Source organism: Anguilla rostrata, chromosome 19 (assembly GCF_018555375.3).
Source record: "Anguilla rostrata isolate EN2019 chromosome 19, ASM1855537v3, whole genome shotgun sequence".
NCBI lineage: Eukaryota > Metazoa > Chordata > Actinopteri > Anguilliformes > Anguillidae > Anguilla > Anguilla rostrata.
In genome coordinates this window covers 15696387-15712084 of record NC_057951.1, presented here as the reverse complement: position 1 = coordinate 15712084, position 15698 = coordinate 15696387, and the positions used below count along the sequence as shown (strand labels likewise).

Below are 15698 nucleotides of genomic sequence, written 5' to 3'. Positions count from 1 at the left end.
GTCAGAATTTGTCAGCTGTAGTGCAGCTTCATTCCATGAGAGAGTACCAAGCTAACATGAAGACGACTTGATTGCATCTATGTGGATGTGTGTCGGTGTGTATGAAAATACATGTGTGTGTGCGTGCGTGCGTGTGTGTCCTCTCTCACCTGCTTTGCTGCAGTCCACAGTGAAGAGGTTCTTCTGGCCCACAAAGGCCTTGGTCAGCCCAGGCCCGCGGGACACCACCTTGCTGGCGTCGGACGAGAACTTGGGCAGAGCGCCATAGGCCCCGGCCATAGTGGACGTCTTGGTGACGGTTTCCACGAGAACGGACGAGGTTTCGTGCAGACTGTGACCTCCCGAGAGACGGACGCCTGGTGGGCCAGAGAGAGGGAGAGAGAGAGCGTGAGTTACATCACAACGGTCTCCATCACACAGACAAGTATTTAAAAGATATATGTATACAAATATATCTCCACTGTTAAAGTGCACAGCGCAACCCCACGTAAGGCATCTAGACCAAGTAAACGTCTACAGCAAGAGCTCATCACTGAAAACATTCATTCAGCGTCTCTTCAGTATGCATTACCTGAAGGGCTTCAGTCTACATTTATTTTGTAATTTGTATACCTGCTCTTCCCTAGCAGGATTAGAAAGCAGAACACTGTAAAGGTGAGTGATTTAAAAGTCTCTGCTTCTAAATATACCTGCCTTAAGTGCATAAGTTTCTACTTCAATAAGCTCCTTGCTGTATAAATCCCAGTCCTTATATGTACACATCTCTGTTGGTCCCAGCCACTATAAATTACAGCCTCTGTAAATGCACATCTCACTCTGAGTCCCAGCCTCACCTGTGACCTTGGCTTTGAAGGGGCTCCCCACGATGTGCTGGGGCCCGCCGTACTTGATGGAGATGAGGTAGTTTCCGGGAGCCATGGGCGTGTACGTCACCTTGTACCCCTCGGGACACTCGCTGCAGTCCATCTTCACCTTGGAGGGCCCGTCGATGTTGACGGACAGGGCCCCGGATCCCGCGTTGCACGTGTTCACGATGAACTCCGAGGGCACGCCTGCAGGGGGCGACGGAGAGCAGAGGGAATACAGTCTGCTGTGAGCTCACAGGTAGATACAAGCAAAAGAAAAAAAATAGGTTTGTAAACTTCAGACATTTTATGTTTGTCTTTTCGGAAGTCCTCCGCGACAGCAGGTGGCGCTAGAGGGCAGGGGGAGGAGAGTCCTACCTGTGGTGCCTCCCTCCAGTCCAGGTCCGAAGGCCGACACCATCCCCGGGTCCCCGACCTGCCCCGGCTCCCCGACGCGGATCTTGAAGGGGCTGCCGGGGATGTGGGAGCCGCTGAACTTGACGTCGATGGAGTGAACGCCGTTCTCCCGCGGGATGAAGCGGATCGTGGGTTTGTCTGCGGACAGGAAGGGGCGGAGTTACGGGGTCAGTCAGACAGGAAATGTCACAATAGCTCTGGAGTGGCAAAACTCCAATTAAGGGCAAAGAATGTTCTGTTCTACAGTCTCAATTCTATTAACCCATCACAAATGCCATATGATAAATGTACAGCCTTTCATTATTGCTGTTTTTGATATTTGTCGGAAATGGCTGGCTATAGTGTGCACAAAGTCACTGTGTCCCGAGGTAACTGCGTTGCCGTGGGAACGCTCACCGCTGTCCAGCTCGGTGATGTAGCACTCCTCCGTCACCCCAGAGGGCGTGTGCACCTTGGCGTCGATCACACCCCTCGCTCCGTTCAGCTGCACCGCAAACGAGGCTTCCTGGTTCACCTGCAGGCCTGTCTCCTGAGAGAGGGAGAGAGAGAGAGAGAGGGAGAGAGGGATGGGGAGAGAGAGAGAGAGGGAGCGAGATTATCCACTATACAAAATACACTATACACTATATATGATACAATACGGTAAACATTACCAATACATTATTATTGTTTGTTGTTAATCAACCTCACCATTATTATTCTTTGAGTGTGTGTTTCTGAGTATGCGTGTGTGTTTCTATGAGTGTCTATGAGTGGGTATTTTCTATGTTTGTGCGTGTCTGTTCTGTCAGTCTGTGGTCACCACAGGTCAGGCCCGGAGAGCAGATTCATGCGGTGTAGAGTAACAGCGCTCGTGAGACACAGAGACAGCTGACCCCCGCTCTCATCGCCAGGACTCTGGCCACACGCACAGCCCGTATCGGCTGCCTGGCCGAGGCACCGGCCCGGCTTCAGACATGACGCTTCCAGGAATAAACAGCGCTATAAATAAGAGGGTGAGGATTTGGCGGATGGGTCTCCCGGGTGTAGTGTTGCGCTAGGATCGTACACTGAAGATGAGAGAGGAACGGGGTGACAAGAGGTTGCAGGCTTGATTCCCAAATTGCACTGAGGTAATATACTTTACTTAGACCCCAAGGTAATTGGCCTCCGGTGCTTCGTTAAACCTCCAGCTGTATGTGTGGGTGATACAGTATGAAGGCTAAGCTAAGCTAACGAGCGCTACGAAGGCAAACGAACAGAAAGAATTACTGTTACGGTGTGTGAGGGGCAGTGATCGGGCTGTAACAGGTATACGTGCAGCGTGGAATGCGGGTGTCGGCTGGTATACCTGGAGGCTGGTGACGGCGAGTCGTCGGGCGTCGTCCGATACCGTGGCAACGGGCACAACGAAGGGGCTGTCGGGGATGTGCTCGTCATTGAACTTGATTGACACCTCGTAATCACCTGTAGAAAGACAATAGGGGAGATGTTATTATTGCTGCTCAGATGTGGAATACCAGTGCGCTACAGCAGAGGTGGATGCAATAATCTCTGCTATCTAGAGTGAGCCTCAGGTGTGTCAGTGTTCCGTGGGTGCTCTGAGCTTTACCTGGCTCCTGGACCATGTAGGACACCCCACAGGAGCCGTCCTTCCTGTCCTCAAAGGAGATCTCAGCCTTGCTGGGGCCCTCCACAGCGATGGAGAGACCACCTGCACCGGCCTCACGAGTCCAGATGCTGAACTCCGCTGTGTGTGTGTGTGTGAGGGAGGGAGACAGACATGGAGAGGGAGAGAGAGAGAGAGAAAGTGAGCAACAACAAAAGACTGTCTCTGAACTATAGAGCCATAACATACTGTATGAACTTTCTGCATTTCATCCCAATAAATTATAATTCATATTAAACTGAAAGGAGACAGAGGGAGACAGGTCACTCCCCTTGACAATGCTCACACAGTCAGTAAACGGGACGGAACACCCTGTTACCGAAACGCACCTGGAACTCCGGCCACGCCCCGGTCCAGCCCGGTGCCCCCGGCCCGGACCTTGTGGGCCCCGCCCTCTCCCAGGGGCCCCACGGTGAACTGGAAGGGGCTCCCGGGCACGTGCTGGCCCCTGTACTTGACGCTGACGGTGTGGGGGCCCATCTCGTGCGGCACGAAGCGGACGCTGTAGGTGCTGTCCTCGCCCTGGATGATCTCCGCGTCCGCCGTCTTACCGCCCGGGCTGGTCACCTGGGCCGTCATCTCCTGGGTACCTGTCTCACCTGAGAGGGGCAGGGACAGCGCCGTGTCAGAGAGACCTCACAACTACAGCTCAAACTCAGGCCGTGTGTAAATGTATATTAATAAACAGTGAACCATGCAGTTAACACACACCACAGACCCTTTAGCACAGGCTCAATGAAAAGCACTGTCCCGGCTTACAGTGTTACGAGCACCAAAATGAGCCACAGACGGCTGCACTGGGTGTCATTCACACAGGGGTCACTAGGGGGCACACTCCCGCTCACCCTCTTGTCTGGGCGCGATCCCGCCGAAGGTGGTCAGGCTCTCCCGGCCCAGGAAGTCGCCGAAGACGTTTCGGAAGGGGTCCCCGCCGCCGCCGACCTGCGTGCTCTCCTCCACGTGCACCTCCCGCTTGGTCTCGCCGGCGCGCGTCTTGCTGATCTCCGTGCGCTCCGTGCGCGTGTACGTGTGGCTGCTGCGCGTGAAGCTGCGCGTCAGACGCTCCTGGGCCGACATCATCTGGAACCAGTTCCCTGAGGGAGGCGGAGGAGGAGGAGGAGGAGGAAGAAAAAAAGAAAGAGGAAAAACAGAGGAAGTGATGAAACAGGAAGCTTCGGAAAGAGGATACAGGAAGTGGACAGAGACATGAGCCTAAGCTAAATTGGTTTCACCCATCAAATTTGGTTCCTGTTATGAAATAAATGTACTGCAAATGTTACCAGGAAAGATTTAAGGTGCATAATCTATTCAGCCCCACTCAATAAGACATCTACTTCACTTAGATTTTTTTTTTTTACTGGTTCATGTTGTGATTCTCACCTGGGATTTTGAGGTTGAGGTCACAGGTGCTCCCCACGGTGGCGATGGAGGGCGCCTGCCTCTTCCTGGTTATGCTCTCCTTCATCCTTCCTTCTCCCGTCACCTTCACAGTGAACGGACTTCCTGTGGAGCGAACACCAGCCGTCAGGGAGCCCCGCCCACTCAACGCCCGCCCCTCAGGGCCTTCCAGCTGCTAGCCTCTGTTTCCACAGGGCCTTGAGCAGATAACACTGAGTCCACTGAGACAACCCACACTCCACCTCACTGTCAGTCAGCATAAGCCAGTGACCCCTAGTGAGGGGGCTGCAGAGCCACCAGCGCGCTCACCTGGGACGTGCTTCTCGGCAAACTTGATGTTGATGACGTAGGTGCCCGGTTCGGTGGGGCAGTAGGTCACCTTGCACGTCCCGTCCTCCACATCTCCACAGTTTATATCCACTTTGCTCGGACCCTCGATGGACAGTCCCAGACCTCCGTACCCTGGCGAAGCAGTCAGGACAGGGTGTGTGGGTCTTTGACCGTGAAAGACTGCGCTCCAAGTCTAAAGACCCTGGCATCACCACGCAAACATGGGCTAAAGACAGTGAACTCCTGCTTTAAACCTGTACAGTAAAGTTTCCAAGGTCACCTACTGCACTGACACCTGGCCCCTCACCTGCGTTCCTGGTGTCCACGATGAACTCGGCCACCTCGAAGGTGCGGCCCTCCACCAGGCCCTTGCCGGAGACCTTGACCCGGCTGGCGTCCCCGATCTCCGACTGGCCCACCATGATCTTGAAGGGGCTGTTGGTCACGTGCTTCCCCTGCTTTTTAACGCTCACCACGTGCTCGCCCACCTCCTTGGGGGTGAAGGAGATCCCTGAGAACACGGAATAGGGGCAGCGTTAGTCCCCCCAAACATGGGCACATACAGGACATTTTAAAAAAAAATCTCATTTCACCCATGAAGTAATTTGGGAATTTAGATTTCTATGGTCCTGGAGAGCAACAGGTGCGTGCCTTGGTTTCTGCTGTTACTCAGTATGTAACTGCTCAATTACAGTAATTGCTCTTGTAACAGTAAATTTTTTTGCATCTGGTTCCTTGGCTGCATTTCAATGTGAAAGCAGAATCTGCCAGACCCTGTGGTTCTCCAGGACCAGGGTTACGGCCCCTGCAGCCCCGTAGCACACACAGCCTACGGTCACAGAACCCTTGGTTCTCCTGGTTGCCATGGTTTCAGGCTCGGCGAGCCGCTCACCGATGTGGCGGTTGGGCAGCCTCTTCAGCAGGCAGGGCTCCTCGTTGCCCGACGGTGCTCGGATGCTGGCCGTGAGCGAGCTTAGGTCCGTCTCCATGATCTTCAGCGAGACGTCGGTCGCCGTGCCGACGTTGAGCTGCGACGTCCTCATGGAGTCGTCCCCTGTGATCTTGGCGGTGAAGGGGCTGCCAGCGATGTGCTTGTCGTCGAACTTGACGATGATGTTGTAGTCGCCCGGGGCGGTGGGCAGGTAAGACACGGTGCAGGTGCCGTCTTTGTTGTCCTTGCAGGTGATCTCCGCCTTGGAGGGACCCTCCACAGCCAGAGACAGACCACCTGGGGAGAGGGGGGCAGTCATCACACGGTTACCAAGGCAAGTGCGACTACATATTACAGCAGTGCACACACATTGCTGCGTAGCAGAAACATTTAACGGCAGCTAAGTGTTTGAACATTCCCCCAAATACCATAAATAAAAATAAAATCAGTTTGAAATTGTACATGTGACGGGACCAGCTCAGATGTACTGGGCTGGGACAGGCTGGACTGTACCTTCGCCGGCGTCCTTGGTGATGATGGTGAACGTGGTGGACCTGTTGACCGTGCCGTGGGTCAGCCCGGGGCCGTAGGCTGTCACATGACCGCTGTGAAGGGCGTCCACGAAGAACTGCAGTGGACTTCCTGTCCGGGACAGGAAGGAAATAACAAACCATCAGAGCCTGGTGGTTTTCTCACATGCCACAGACAACATAGTGAGTTTCGCAAACACGTTTCTCTATTTCACGTTCATAGAGTTAAGCATTTATACTGCGTTGGGAGTGGGTAGCAGAGGGGCCCCGGTGCATTGTGGGTACATACCTGGTATGTGGTTGCCTTCATACTTGATGTCCATCTCATGCAGGCCCCTCTCGGTGGGGGAGTACTTCACGGTCACCGTTCCGTCCCTGTTGTCTGTGATGTGAGGGCGAGCCTTCTTACCTGAGGGCATGCGAACCTCACCTGTGGATCACACGAGCACATCGTTAGCATCAGAGAGAGATTAGCACTGATGGGAGTGCCTGTGTGTGAAGGGGGGTGTGCTTCAGCACAGAACCCCTTGTGCTCAGCCAGCGCAAAACACATAATAAATAATGTGTATACAAAGTATAAATAATACAAACTTAACACGCCAAAAACACAGTAACATAAACTTGAAAACAGACCAATTTTGAATCTGTGAAAATCAATAGTGCTAAACTAGAAGTAAATTTTAAAAAAAAGCTTAGCTCCAGTTTTGGCATTAATGCACAGATTCATTGCAATCGGTTTTAACCAAAGCTGGTTTACAGAAGAAAGGTTCATGGGATACATCGTTCGCCGGTGACACCTGTGGGACCTCACCTGTGATCTCTCCCTTCTGCACAGTGAAGGGGATGACCAGGTGGAAGGGGCGGAGCATGGGCTCCTTGGTGTCAATGGGGACAACGGGCTCCTCTGTTGCCTGGAAACAAATGAAAGACATCACGCACTCAGTGTCCAGCCTTTGGTGAGAAGCAGATGCCCGGGCCCGTAAAGAAGCTCTCGCTGTGGGTGAGGAATTCAGGCGAGAGCCCAGGCTTTGCAGGCCCGACTCATGGAGAGGCATGCACACAGACAGAAACATCATTCGACAAATAACACAAAAAAGACAAAGCGGTGCGTTATAAGTGCCCGAGAGACAATCCAGTGAGCAGAAGAGCGAACGAGGGAAGAACTGGTGGCTGGAGGGATGGATAAATTAAGTGAGAGAGAGAGTGGGTGGAGGTGGAGAGAGAGAGAGATGTACCCCTCAGTGGCCTGCAGACACTGAAGCATGCTCTCTCCTTTATTAAAGAAGTAAGAGCCTTTGAAATTACCACTCGTAAGAAATCCCATCTGTGCGCGGGAAATCTGATCATTTCATTTTCTGGGTCAAGTGATCGTCTCTCCATTTGAGAGATCGGCTTTGAGTCAGAGAATTGAATCTGCCCTTGCCTGGGCCGTCGGGGGCAACATCACAGCGGCAAGATTTGACAAAATTAAAATCCCAATTCAATCAATGAGCCGACAGCCGCATGCGCCATCGGGACGGGTCTGTGAGGGGGGGCTTCAGCAGGCTTTAAAAAGAGCAGGCCTCTCTGACAGTGCGCTGGACAGGAAGGAAGTGGGGAGGTGGGGGGGAGGTGATGGAGAGGAAATTATGGGAGGGGAAGGGGGTGGTTTATACCCATTGGGGGGGGTAGCCCTGGTATGGAGAGTAGGGCGGTTGTAACTGCTGGCTGTCGCACGGTTCCTCGATTATAGGAATGGATTCACAGGCCTAGTAAGTGAGTAAGGTAAGGTAAGGTAAGTCACATGTTCACATAAGCGTCAACATGAATGACGGGGAGAACGAGGTCACATTAAACCAGAAGTGGGTGGGGCTGTTGATACACTTCCTGATTTGAACCAATCACTGTGCTTTGCTGAAAATAATAGAGAAAAATGTGATTGTTTCAGGCGAGTCAGCAATTGGCTGCTCATTGTGGCTCCGCCCACTATGGAGTTCATGAAACCTCGATCTGTCGTCACCAATTAGCATGTTACACCGATTAGCATGTTACAATGCACCAACCAAGATTAACAGCACATACTGTACGCATCTACACGTTAAAGCTCAGAAAAGTCTGTAAATGTCCTAGAAATGTCACTGTTACATCATGTGGGGCATAAAACAAAACGAGTCACTATTGAGAGGACCAATCAGCCGCTGCAGGAGCCCGGCCTTGCTTCCAGGGTCTGTGGCGCGGCAGGAGGAACTCACCACCACGTGGAAGGGGCTCTTGGGAATGTTCACTCCTCCGAAGCGGATGGTGATGACGTACTTCCCGGGCTCCGGGGCGGTGTAGTAGATGTCGAAGGTGCCGTCGGAATTCTCCACCACGTCGACGTCGAGCTCCGCCCCGTCGGGGGTCGACACCTTGCAGGTGACCTTTCCCTTCCCAGCAGCCTTTGCGTCCACGGTGATGAGCGTCTCCTGTCCGATCTGAATGCTAGGTCCCAGACCGGTGCCTGTGAACGGCCATTTTACAATCATCAGACAATGCATGCGCAGGAGACCGGCTTCCCTGTGTCTTCACATCTCCATCAGCTCATGTGGAGTCCAGGAGAGATTCAATGTGTTCTGATTTAACATTAAATATTTCCCTGTGTGAAATTCAATGCAAATTAAGCACACATTTTATTTTGTTCTGTTATATTTATCACAATAAAAAATTGTGCATAGCTCACCCATTCCGTGTCCCCCAATAGACACTGTAAATAAAGAAGAAAAATAAAGACAATAAGGTTATTGACAGTTTTCTCCACTTTTTCTGTTCTGAATGTTTTCAGTCTAATGTGAATGACAGGGTCGGTTGGGGAGGGGGGGGGTCATGACTCACCAGTGAGCAGGCACTTGCTGGCGTCCCCGGTGGGCAGGGCGTGGATTCGGTAGGGGGAGTAGGGGATCTCGTCGCCCCCGTACTTGATTGTGATGGTGTAGCGTCCCGTCATGTCCGGCACGTAGGACACGGTGTAGGTGCCGTCGTGATTGTCCCTGATGTTGGCCTTCTTTGGCTTCCCCTCTGGGTCCTGTAGGAGCAGCTAGCCGTTAGCAATGTGTGTGTGCATATATGCACGTGTATGTGTGTTTGTGTGTGTGTGTGTGCGCGAGAGAGAGAAAGTGTATGTGTGTGTGTGTGTGTGTGTGTCTGTCTGTCTGGACTCACCAGGATCTGCACGGTGAGCAGCCCCTCTCCGGCGTCGCGGGCGTCGATGGTGAACTCCACAGGGAGGCTGGCGGGCACCCCCGCGGCGTTGAGCCCGGGCCCACTGGCACGCACCTTACTGGCATCATGAGCGGGCAGCGCCCGGATCTTAAACGGGCTGAGGGAGGGAGGGAGAGAGAGAGAGAGAGAGAGAAGGAGAGAGAGAGATGGGGTGAGTGTGAGGGTGAGGGAGGGCTTACTTCTTTCCTCTTTCTGGAGGGTGTGTTTTTATGGAATTTCACACTTCTGCAACACAGGTGCTCTTGTCAAGCGAATAAAGCTTATCTGAATTTAGGGTTAGGGTTAGGGTTAAAAAAAGAAAGAGGAAGATACCTGCGGGGCACCTCCTGGTCGGCGTATTTGACGGACACGGTGTAGGGGCCGTCGCTGGCGGGGGTGTAGTTGGCCGTGTGTGTGCCGTCACTGTTGTCCTTGATGCTGACTGGCTCAGCCGTGCCTGTGCAGAGGGGAAACGGCACAGAGATCAGAACCTGAGTGTGTGTGTGTGTGTGTGTGTGTGTGTGTGTGCGCATGCGTGCGTGAATGTGTGTGTGTGTTAGTGTGTGCGCATGCGTGTGTGAATGTGCGCGTGTGCGGTCCCCTCACCTGTAGGCCCCAGCAGCTGCACCTCCAGAGGGGCCAGCCCAGCCTTGCTGGTGTCCACGGTGAAGGTCTGTGGGACGTGGGCTCTGACTCCGCTCCCCAGCCCCGGCCCCGAACACTTCACCTTACTGGGGTCCACCACGTCACGCACGGGCACCCGGAACGGGCTGCCTGCAGGAGCACACACACACACACACACACTCGCTTATTCACACACCTCCTCTCATCCAGGTTTCAGCTCCACCAGCAATATGACATACACAATACACGCTATACAATATATTACATATAATATACAGCTGTGCAATTATAGCTTCTAGCATTAAACTGTATATTGTGACCACTATGAATATCAGAGATTCCCTGCTCCCATCGTTTATATTTAAAGCTCATTTAGTTTCCTTTAATAAAGTTGCCTGAGTGATTTAAAAAAAAAAAATAGACTGGTCATGTAGATTGATTTCTATTAGAGCTGCTGGACAGGCTCTTTTTGGTCCATCCTGTTGTAAGATTGGATTTGGCAGCAGGAGCGCAATGCTACCTGGGATAGGATGTCCTCCGAAGGTGATGTTGACATCGTAGTCCCCAGGGGTGAAGGGGATGTACTCCACGCTGCAGCTGCCGTCCTTGTTGTCTTTGCAGGACATCTTGGCTTCCGAACTGCCCTCGATGGCCAGGCCCAAGCCCCCGGTACCAGCACCCCTGTGGAGGAAGAGAGAGAGAGAGAGAGAGAGAGAAGAGGAGAGAAGAGAAAGAGATGTTACTGCTGCTGTCACAGTTATGTACAGCGATAACAGACTCATTGTTGTTCATGTTCTGATATGTCAAAGCTGTCGAGCTTGCAGTGAGCGCGCTCGGTGCGCACCTGGTCTCCACGGTGAAGCAGTTGGGCTTGTTGACCAGGCCCCCCTCCAGGCCGGGACCGTAGGCCCGCACGCGGGTGGGGTCGCAGCCCTCCGTTACGGACACCTTGAAGGGGCTCATGGGAACGGCGACGTCGTCGTACAGGACCTCGATCAGGTGCATACCTGAGGACGGACGGGGGGTGCAGGGTTTAATGAACTCATTGGTACATGAACGCACATCTATATTGCAATGCCATGTATTTCTCTCTCCCCCTCTCTCTCGCTCATAGTACAAGCTGATGCCACCTGATTGGCTACTCATGAAGATTCCATGAGCAGGTCTGCAGAGCCAAGGCCACACTTTTGTGAGTCCTCTTTTAAGCATTTTACTCTAATGGTGACTTCCTTCGTAAACACAGCACAGCGGAAAAGTCGCTGAGCTCTTACCGTCCTCGTACGCCGTGTACTCCACCCTGTAGGTCCCGTCCCCTTTGTCTGTGATGTAGGCGTCCGTGTTGGCGCCCGAGGGGTTAACGATCCTGATCTTCACGTGGCTGCCGCCGGTCTTGGCCAGGGCACGCGCGTCCACGATGAAGTGCGTGGTGACCTCACGGAGGACCCCTGTGAACGGGAGCAGACACCAGGGGGCAGTGTTACGCTCTTTTGATTTAAAAAACGGCAAGAAGGGAAACCAGACACCTGAGAATCTGCAACAGGCGTAAAACGACTTTATAGGTTCGGCCCATTTAGCCTCCAAGGGAGGGCATTTTGGATACGAGCCACTCCTATCAAATCTGCACAATTTACAATATCAAATGCTCCATTTACTGTGAGCTCCACTGTGGAAGCAGCACTGCTCTGTTTCCTGTTCGACCTGTTCTCTGAAACTCTGTTACACACATTGCAGGTATTATGGGTCAATGCAGCTACCAAGTGCGACCCCCCCCCCCCATTTGTCAACAGACGACCAGGTAACTGAATAACTTTCTGGCAAACATTCTGGAACGTTCCCAGAAGATTCACAAGCACCACAGCGATGCTGAGGCCAGTAAGCTGAGATGCGTGTAACGATTGCTGTAAACATTGAGACGCTTTTCCTGTAGTTCATACGTGGACTAGTCATTCATTTCGCAGCATAATCTACGTGCTGGAGCTCGGGGGATTTCTAACAACTCCTGTTCCCACAGAGGCGGTTGTTGATTGGCTTGAACAGGAGCTCGAGTTGAGTCTGTGTGAATAAAATAAATAAATATCCTCAGCTAAACCGCACAGGGCTGCGGTCGAGTCGCCGTGGTTTTAACGCTGTTTATTTTCCCTCACGGACAGACGGAGAGAATGTGCAATTGGAGGAGAGAAAGGAATGGAGGGAGGAGGGGAGGGGATGGGAGGGGAGGAAAGAGAAGAAGGGGCGACTGAATCGCTGTAGATCCAAGAGAAGTTTCCTTATGAGTCTCCTCTCAGAATGGAAGACTGGAGCTATTTTAAGACTGTTCCATTATCTGTGGTAGCGCAGCAGATTGAATGGCTCAGCTTTGCTCAGTTAATTACTTGCCTATTAATTATCCTTTGAGAAAGAGCGAGGCCAGCTAAGCAGGAAAGCAGAATACTGCTTCCACAGTTCGCTTCTGCCTGAAAACCCACTGACACCGAATACCCTCGATCACCAGATGGGGTACAGGATGTTCATTTGTAACATGCGCTACTTTTTTATCTTCTCTGTAAAAATATGTGGACTTCTCTCTATGGTCCTGCATGGAGGTCTATGTGATTGCTGAAGAAACTCTTCCTTAACTTATACATAGACTCTCCTGGGAACATATTTGCTCAGTGTAGGACCCTTAATTTACAATACCATAGACGTTATCTAATTGACTAGATACATAGTAGATCTATGCACTAGCTTTATCTCCGTGTGTAGTCTTACCTCTGGGCTCGACCCCTGGCCCGTGCACCTTGACCCCGCTGGTGTCGACGGCAGGGTCCACCTGCAGCTTGGCGGGGAACTTGGGCACGGCGTGTCCCCCGTACTTGATGGTGATGGTGTAGGCGCCGGGGTAGGGCGGGATGTAGGTGATGGCGTAGGTGCCGTCGGCGTTGTTCTGGATGTGCACCTCGGCCTTGGCCCCGGACTCGGACACGATCTCGATGGTGAGCTCGGCCTCGCCGGCCTTGGAGCAGTCCACGGTGAAGGAGCCGGCCTCGTTGACCTTGCCGCGCTCCAGGCCCGGGCCGCTCGCCGTGACCTTGCTGGGGTCGAAGGCGGGCAGGACGGCGGCCTTGAAGGGCGAGCCGGGGATGTGCGCCTCGGCGAACAGGATGTTGATGGCGTACTCGCCGGCCTCCGTCGGCAGGTAGGACACGGAGCACGAGCCGTCGCCGTTGTCCTGGCACTCGATCTTGGCCTCGCAGGGGCCCTCCACCGTCAGGCCCAGCCCGCCCGTGCCCGCACCCTTGGTGTCGATGGAGAAGGGCGCGGGTTTACCCACAATCCCGCCCTTCAGGCCTGGACCGTACGCGCGCACCTGCAGCACAGGGGCGGTGCGTCTGTGAGCTCGAGGAATCTATCTACTGCAGTTTATCTGCACATTGCTTAAAAAACAGAGTCACAGATTTTCACTCCAGCTGAAATATTAAATTAGGTTAAACCAGGAATCTCAAACTGTACAGTCTTGGAGGGTTACAGCGTCTGCTGGTTTTTGGGGGGTTTTTAGAGTTTCTCAGCTCTTAAGTGTGCGTGTGTTCCTGTGAGTGTGTGTGAGAGTGAGTGTGTGAGAGTGTGTGTGAGAGTGAGTGTGAAGTGAGAATGAGAGTGAGTGAGTGTGAGAGTGAAAGTGAGAGTGAGTGTGAGAGTGTGTGTGTGAGAGTGGGAGTGTGAGAGTGAGTGTGAGTGAGAGTGAGTGGTGTGAGAGTGAGTGGTGAGTGTGAGGTGAAAGTGGAGTGAGGTGAGTGTGAGTGAGAGTGAGTGAGAGTGAGGTGAGTGAGAGTGAGTGTGAGAGTGAGTGTGAGGTGAGAGTGATGTGTGAGAGTGAAGTGAGAGTGAGTGTGTGTGAGAGTGAGTTGTGGAGAGGAGTGAGAGGCGCGTGGAGGGTGTGAGAGTGAGTGTGAGAGTGATGTGAGAGGAGTGTTGGTGTGGAGTGCGTGTGAGGTGTGAGAGTGAGGGAGAGTGAGTGTGTGTGCAGAGGTGGTGGGGAGGTGTGATGAGAGTATGGTCTAACAGTGGGAGTGAGAGTGAGTGTGTGTGAGACTGAGTGTGTGTGAGAGTGAGTGTGAGAGTGTGTGTGAGAGTGAGTGTGTGTGAGAGTGAGTGTGTGAGAGTGTGTGTGAGAGTGAGTGTGAGAGTGGGAGTGAGAGTGAGTGTGTGTGAGAGTGAGTGTGAGAGTGAGTGTGTGTGAGAGTGAGTGTGAGAGTGAGTGTGAGTGTGAGAGTGAGTGTGTGTGAGAGTGAGTGTGAGAGTGAGTGTGAGTGTGAGAGTGAGTGTGTGTGAGAGTGAGTGTGAGAGTGCGTGTGAGAGTGAGTGTGAGAGTGAGTGTGAGAGTGAGTGTGTGTGTGAGAGTGCGTGTGAGAGTGTGTGTGAGAGTGAGTGTGAGAGTGAGTGTGTGTGAGAGTGTGTGTGAGAGTGAGTGTGAGAGTGAGAGTGATGATTTCTTCCCCCCTCTCAGGTGTGTGAGGTCACCAGTGCATCCCGTACCTTTGTGGGGTCAGGGGGCATGACCCCCTCCACAGAGAAGGGGCTGCCCGGGACAGGGTTCCCGTCGTAGCTGATGTCCACGGTGTACTGCCCCTCCTCGGGGGGGATGTACTTCACTGAGTGGATCCCGCTGGCCGCGTCCGACTCCAGCTTGCACGGGATTGGGCGGCGGGAGGGCGAGGTGATCTTCACGTCCAGCTGGCCCTGGCCCCCGGCCCCACGCGTGTCGATGGAGAACTCCTGGTCCCTCCCCACCTCCACCTCTGCAGGTCACACACACACAGAGGGGCTGCTCTTCATCCTGCTCTTAAACACTGCTACCGCACTTTTTTACACTGTAAAGTGGCCAGTGTTGAGTCCAATTTAATGTACCGAATCCCCCAGTTCTAGGTATGTGGCACAGCACACTTACTGTTGTTCAGCCCTTGAACTTTGACCTTGCTGAGATCCAGGGCAGAGGCCACGGTGATATTGAAGGGGCTCTTAGGAACCGGGTTACCCCCGTATGAAACTGAGATGGTCATGTTTCCCTGAGAGAGAGAGAGAGAGAGAGAGAGAAAAAAAAAAACCTGTCAGCATTTGTAACCATAAACTACTGAGAACAGTCTGCCGCCATTTTAGTCAGACACAGAATAGTAACAGACACCTCAGAGCTGACCAATCACAGGACAGACAACTGAAGAGAGGGAGGTTCAGAAGATGGAAGGAGGAGGAGAACGAACAAAAGCATCTCCTCCTCGCCTTAGCGCCCTGGCGCTGGGATCCGCCGGGTGGCGGGTGGCAGGCGGCGGGTGGCGGGTGGTAGGCAGCGGGTGGCGGACGGCGGACTCACATGCTGGATGGCGGTGTATTTCACAGTGTACGAGTAGTCGTGGTTGTCGATGATCTCGAAGTCGCGCACGGCTTCGCCCTTCACCGCGCTGCTGAACTGGACGTTGGGCTGGGCCTTGCCGGCGCCCTTGGTGTAGATGGTGAAGTGGGTCGGCTTGCCCACCTCCACGCCTGCAGCGCGGGGAACAGCGAAAAAGCAGTTTAGCGTCTTCTTTAAGGCTTTCACATCACGGTTTACGCACATTCCATACATGAGGTACGTCAGTGCAGAGACCTACACTGTAACCTGTAACCTCCTGCAACACATAATTCTGTCCTTTTCAATATGTATGTAGTTCATGTTCATTACCGTATGTTTCATTACAAAAACAGTATACAGTAAAAAGAAATTAATCAACATTCTAGAAATGCATTAC

The 15698-nt window shown here is 53.0% G+C and overlaps 2 protein-coding genes across 9 annotated transcripts in view; one reads left to right on the top strand and one right to left on the bottom strand.

The window, feature by feature from the left end:
- LOC135245909 (glutamate receptor-interacting protein 1-like) overlaps positions 1 to 15698 on the top strand; it is a 402070-nt gene that overhangs the window by 261726 nt on the left and 124646 nt on the right. The window lies entirely within an intron of this gene.
- The window catches only part of LOC135245907 (filamin-C-like), a 36442-nt gene that overhangs the window by 1233 nt on the left and 19511 nt on the right, over positions 1 to 15698 (bottom strand). Inside the window, exons 18-46 of one of the 3 annotated variants that reach the window (XM_064319281.1) lie at positions 15284 to 15453; positions 14864 to 14981; positions 14452 to 14714; positions 12688 to 13285; positions 11211 to 11384; positions 10784 to 10946; positions 10460 to 10620; positions 9922 to 10089; positions 9649 to 9772; positions 9277 to 9433; positions 8950 to 9139; positions 8798 to 8821; positions 8331 to 8578; positions 7755 to 7847; positions 6911 to 7010; positions 6389 to 6529; positions 6083 to 6211; positions 5531 to 5866; positions 4946 to 5149; positions 4618 to 4770; positions 4291 to 4413; positions 3756 to 4082; positions 3240 to 3509; positions 2854 to 2991; positions 2593 to 2708; positions 1659 to 1791; positions 1224 to 1400; positions 834 to 1052; positions 150 to 356 (exon numbers count right to left, since the gene is read on the bottom strand). In XM_064319281.1, the coding sequence (XP_064175351.1) occupies positions 150 to 356; positions 834 to 1052; positions 1224 to 1400; positions 1659 to 1791; positions 2593 to 2708; positions 2854 to 2991; positions 3240 to 3509; positions 3756 to 4082; positions 4291 to 4413; positions 4618 to 4770; positions 4946 to 5149; positions 5531 to 5866; positions 6083 to 6211; positions 6389 to 6529; positions 6911 to 7010; positions 7755 to 7847; positions 8331 to 8578; positions 8798 to 8821; positions 8950 to 9139; positions 9277 to 9433; positions 9649 to 9772; positions 9922 to 10089; positions 10460 to 10620; positions 10784 to 10946; positions 11211 to 11384; positions 12688 to 13285; positions 14452 to 14714; positions 14864 to 14981; positions 15284 to 15453 (5424 nt within the window). The remainder of the gene's footprint in view (positions 1 to 149; positions 357 to 833; positions 1053 to 1223; positions 1401 to 1658; positions 1792 to 2592; positions 2709 to 2853; positions 2992 to 3239; positions 3510 to 3755; positions 4083 to 4290; positions 4414 to 4617; positions 4771 to 4945; positions 5150 to 5530; positions 5867 to 6082; positions 6212 to 6388; positions 6530 to 6910; positions 7011 to 7754; positions 7848 to 8330; positions 8579 to 8797; positions 8822 to 8949; positions 9140 to 9276; positions 9434 to 9648; positions 9773 to 9921; positions 10090 to 10459; positions 10621 to 10783; positions 10947 to 11210; positions 11385 to 12687; positions 13286 to 14451; positions 14715 to 14863; positions 14982 to 15283; positions 15454 to 15698) is intronic. The other 2 variants (XM_064319282.1, XM_064319283.1) reach the window with 2 other exon arrangements.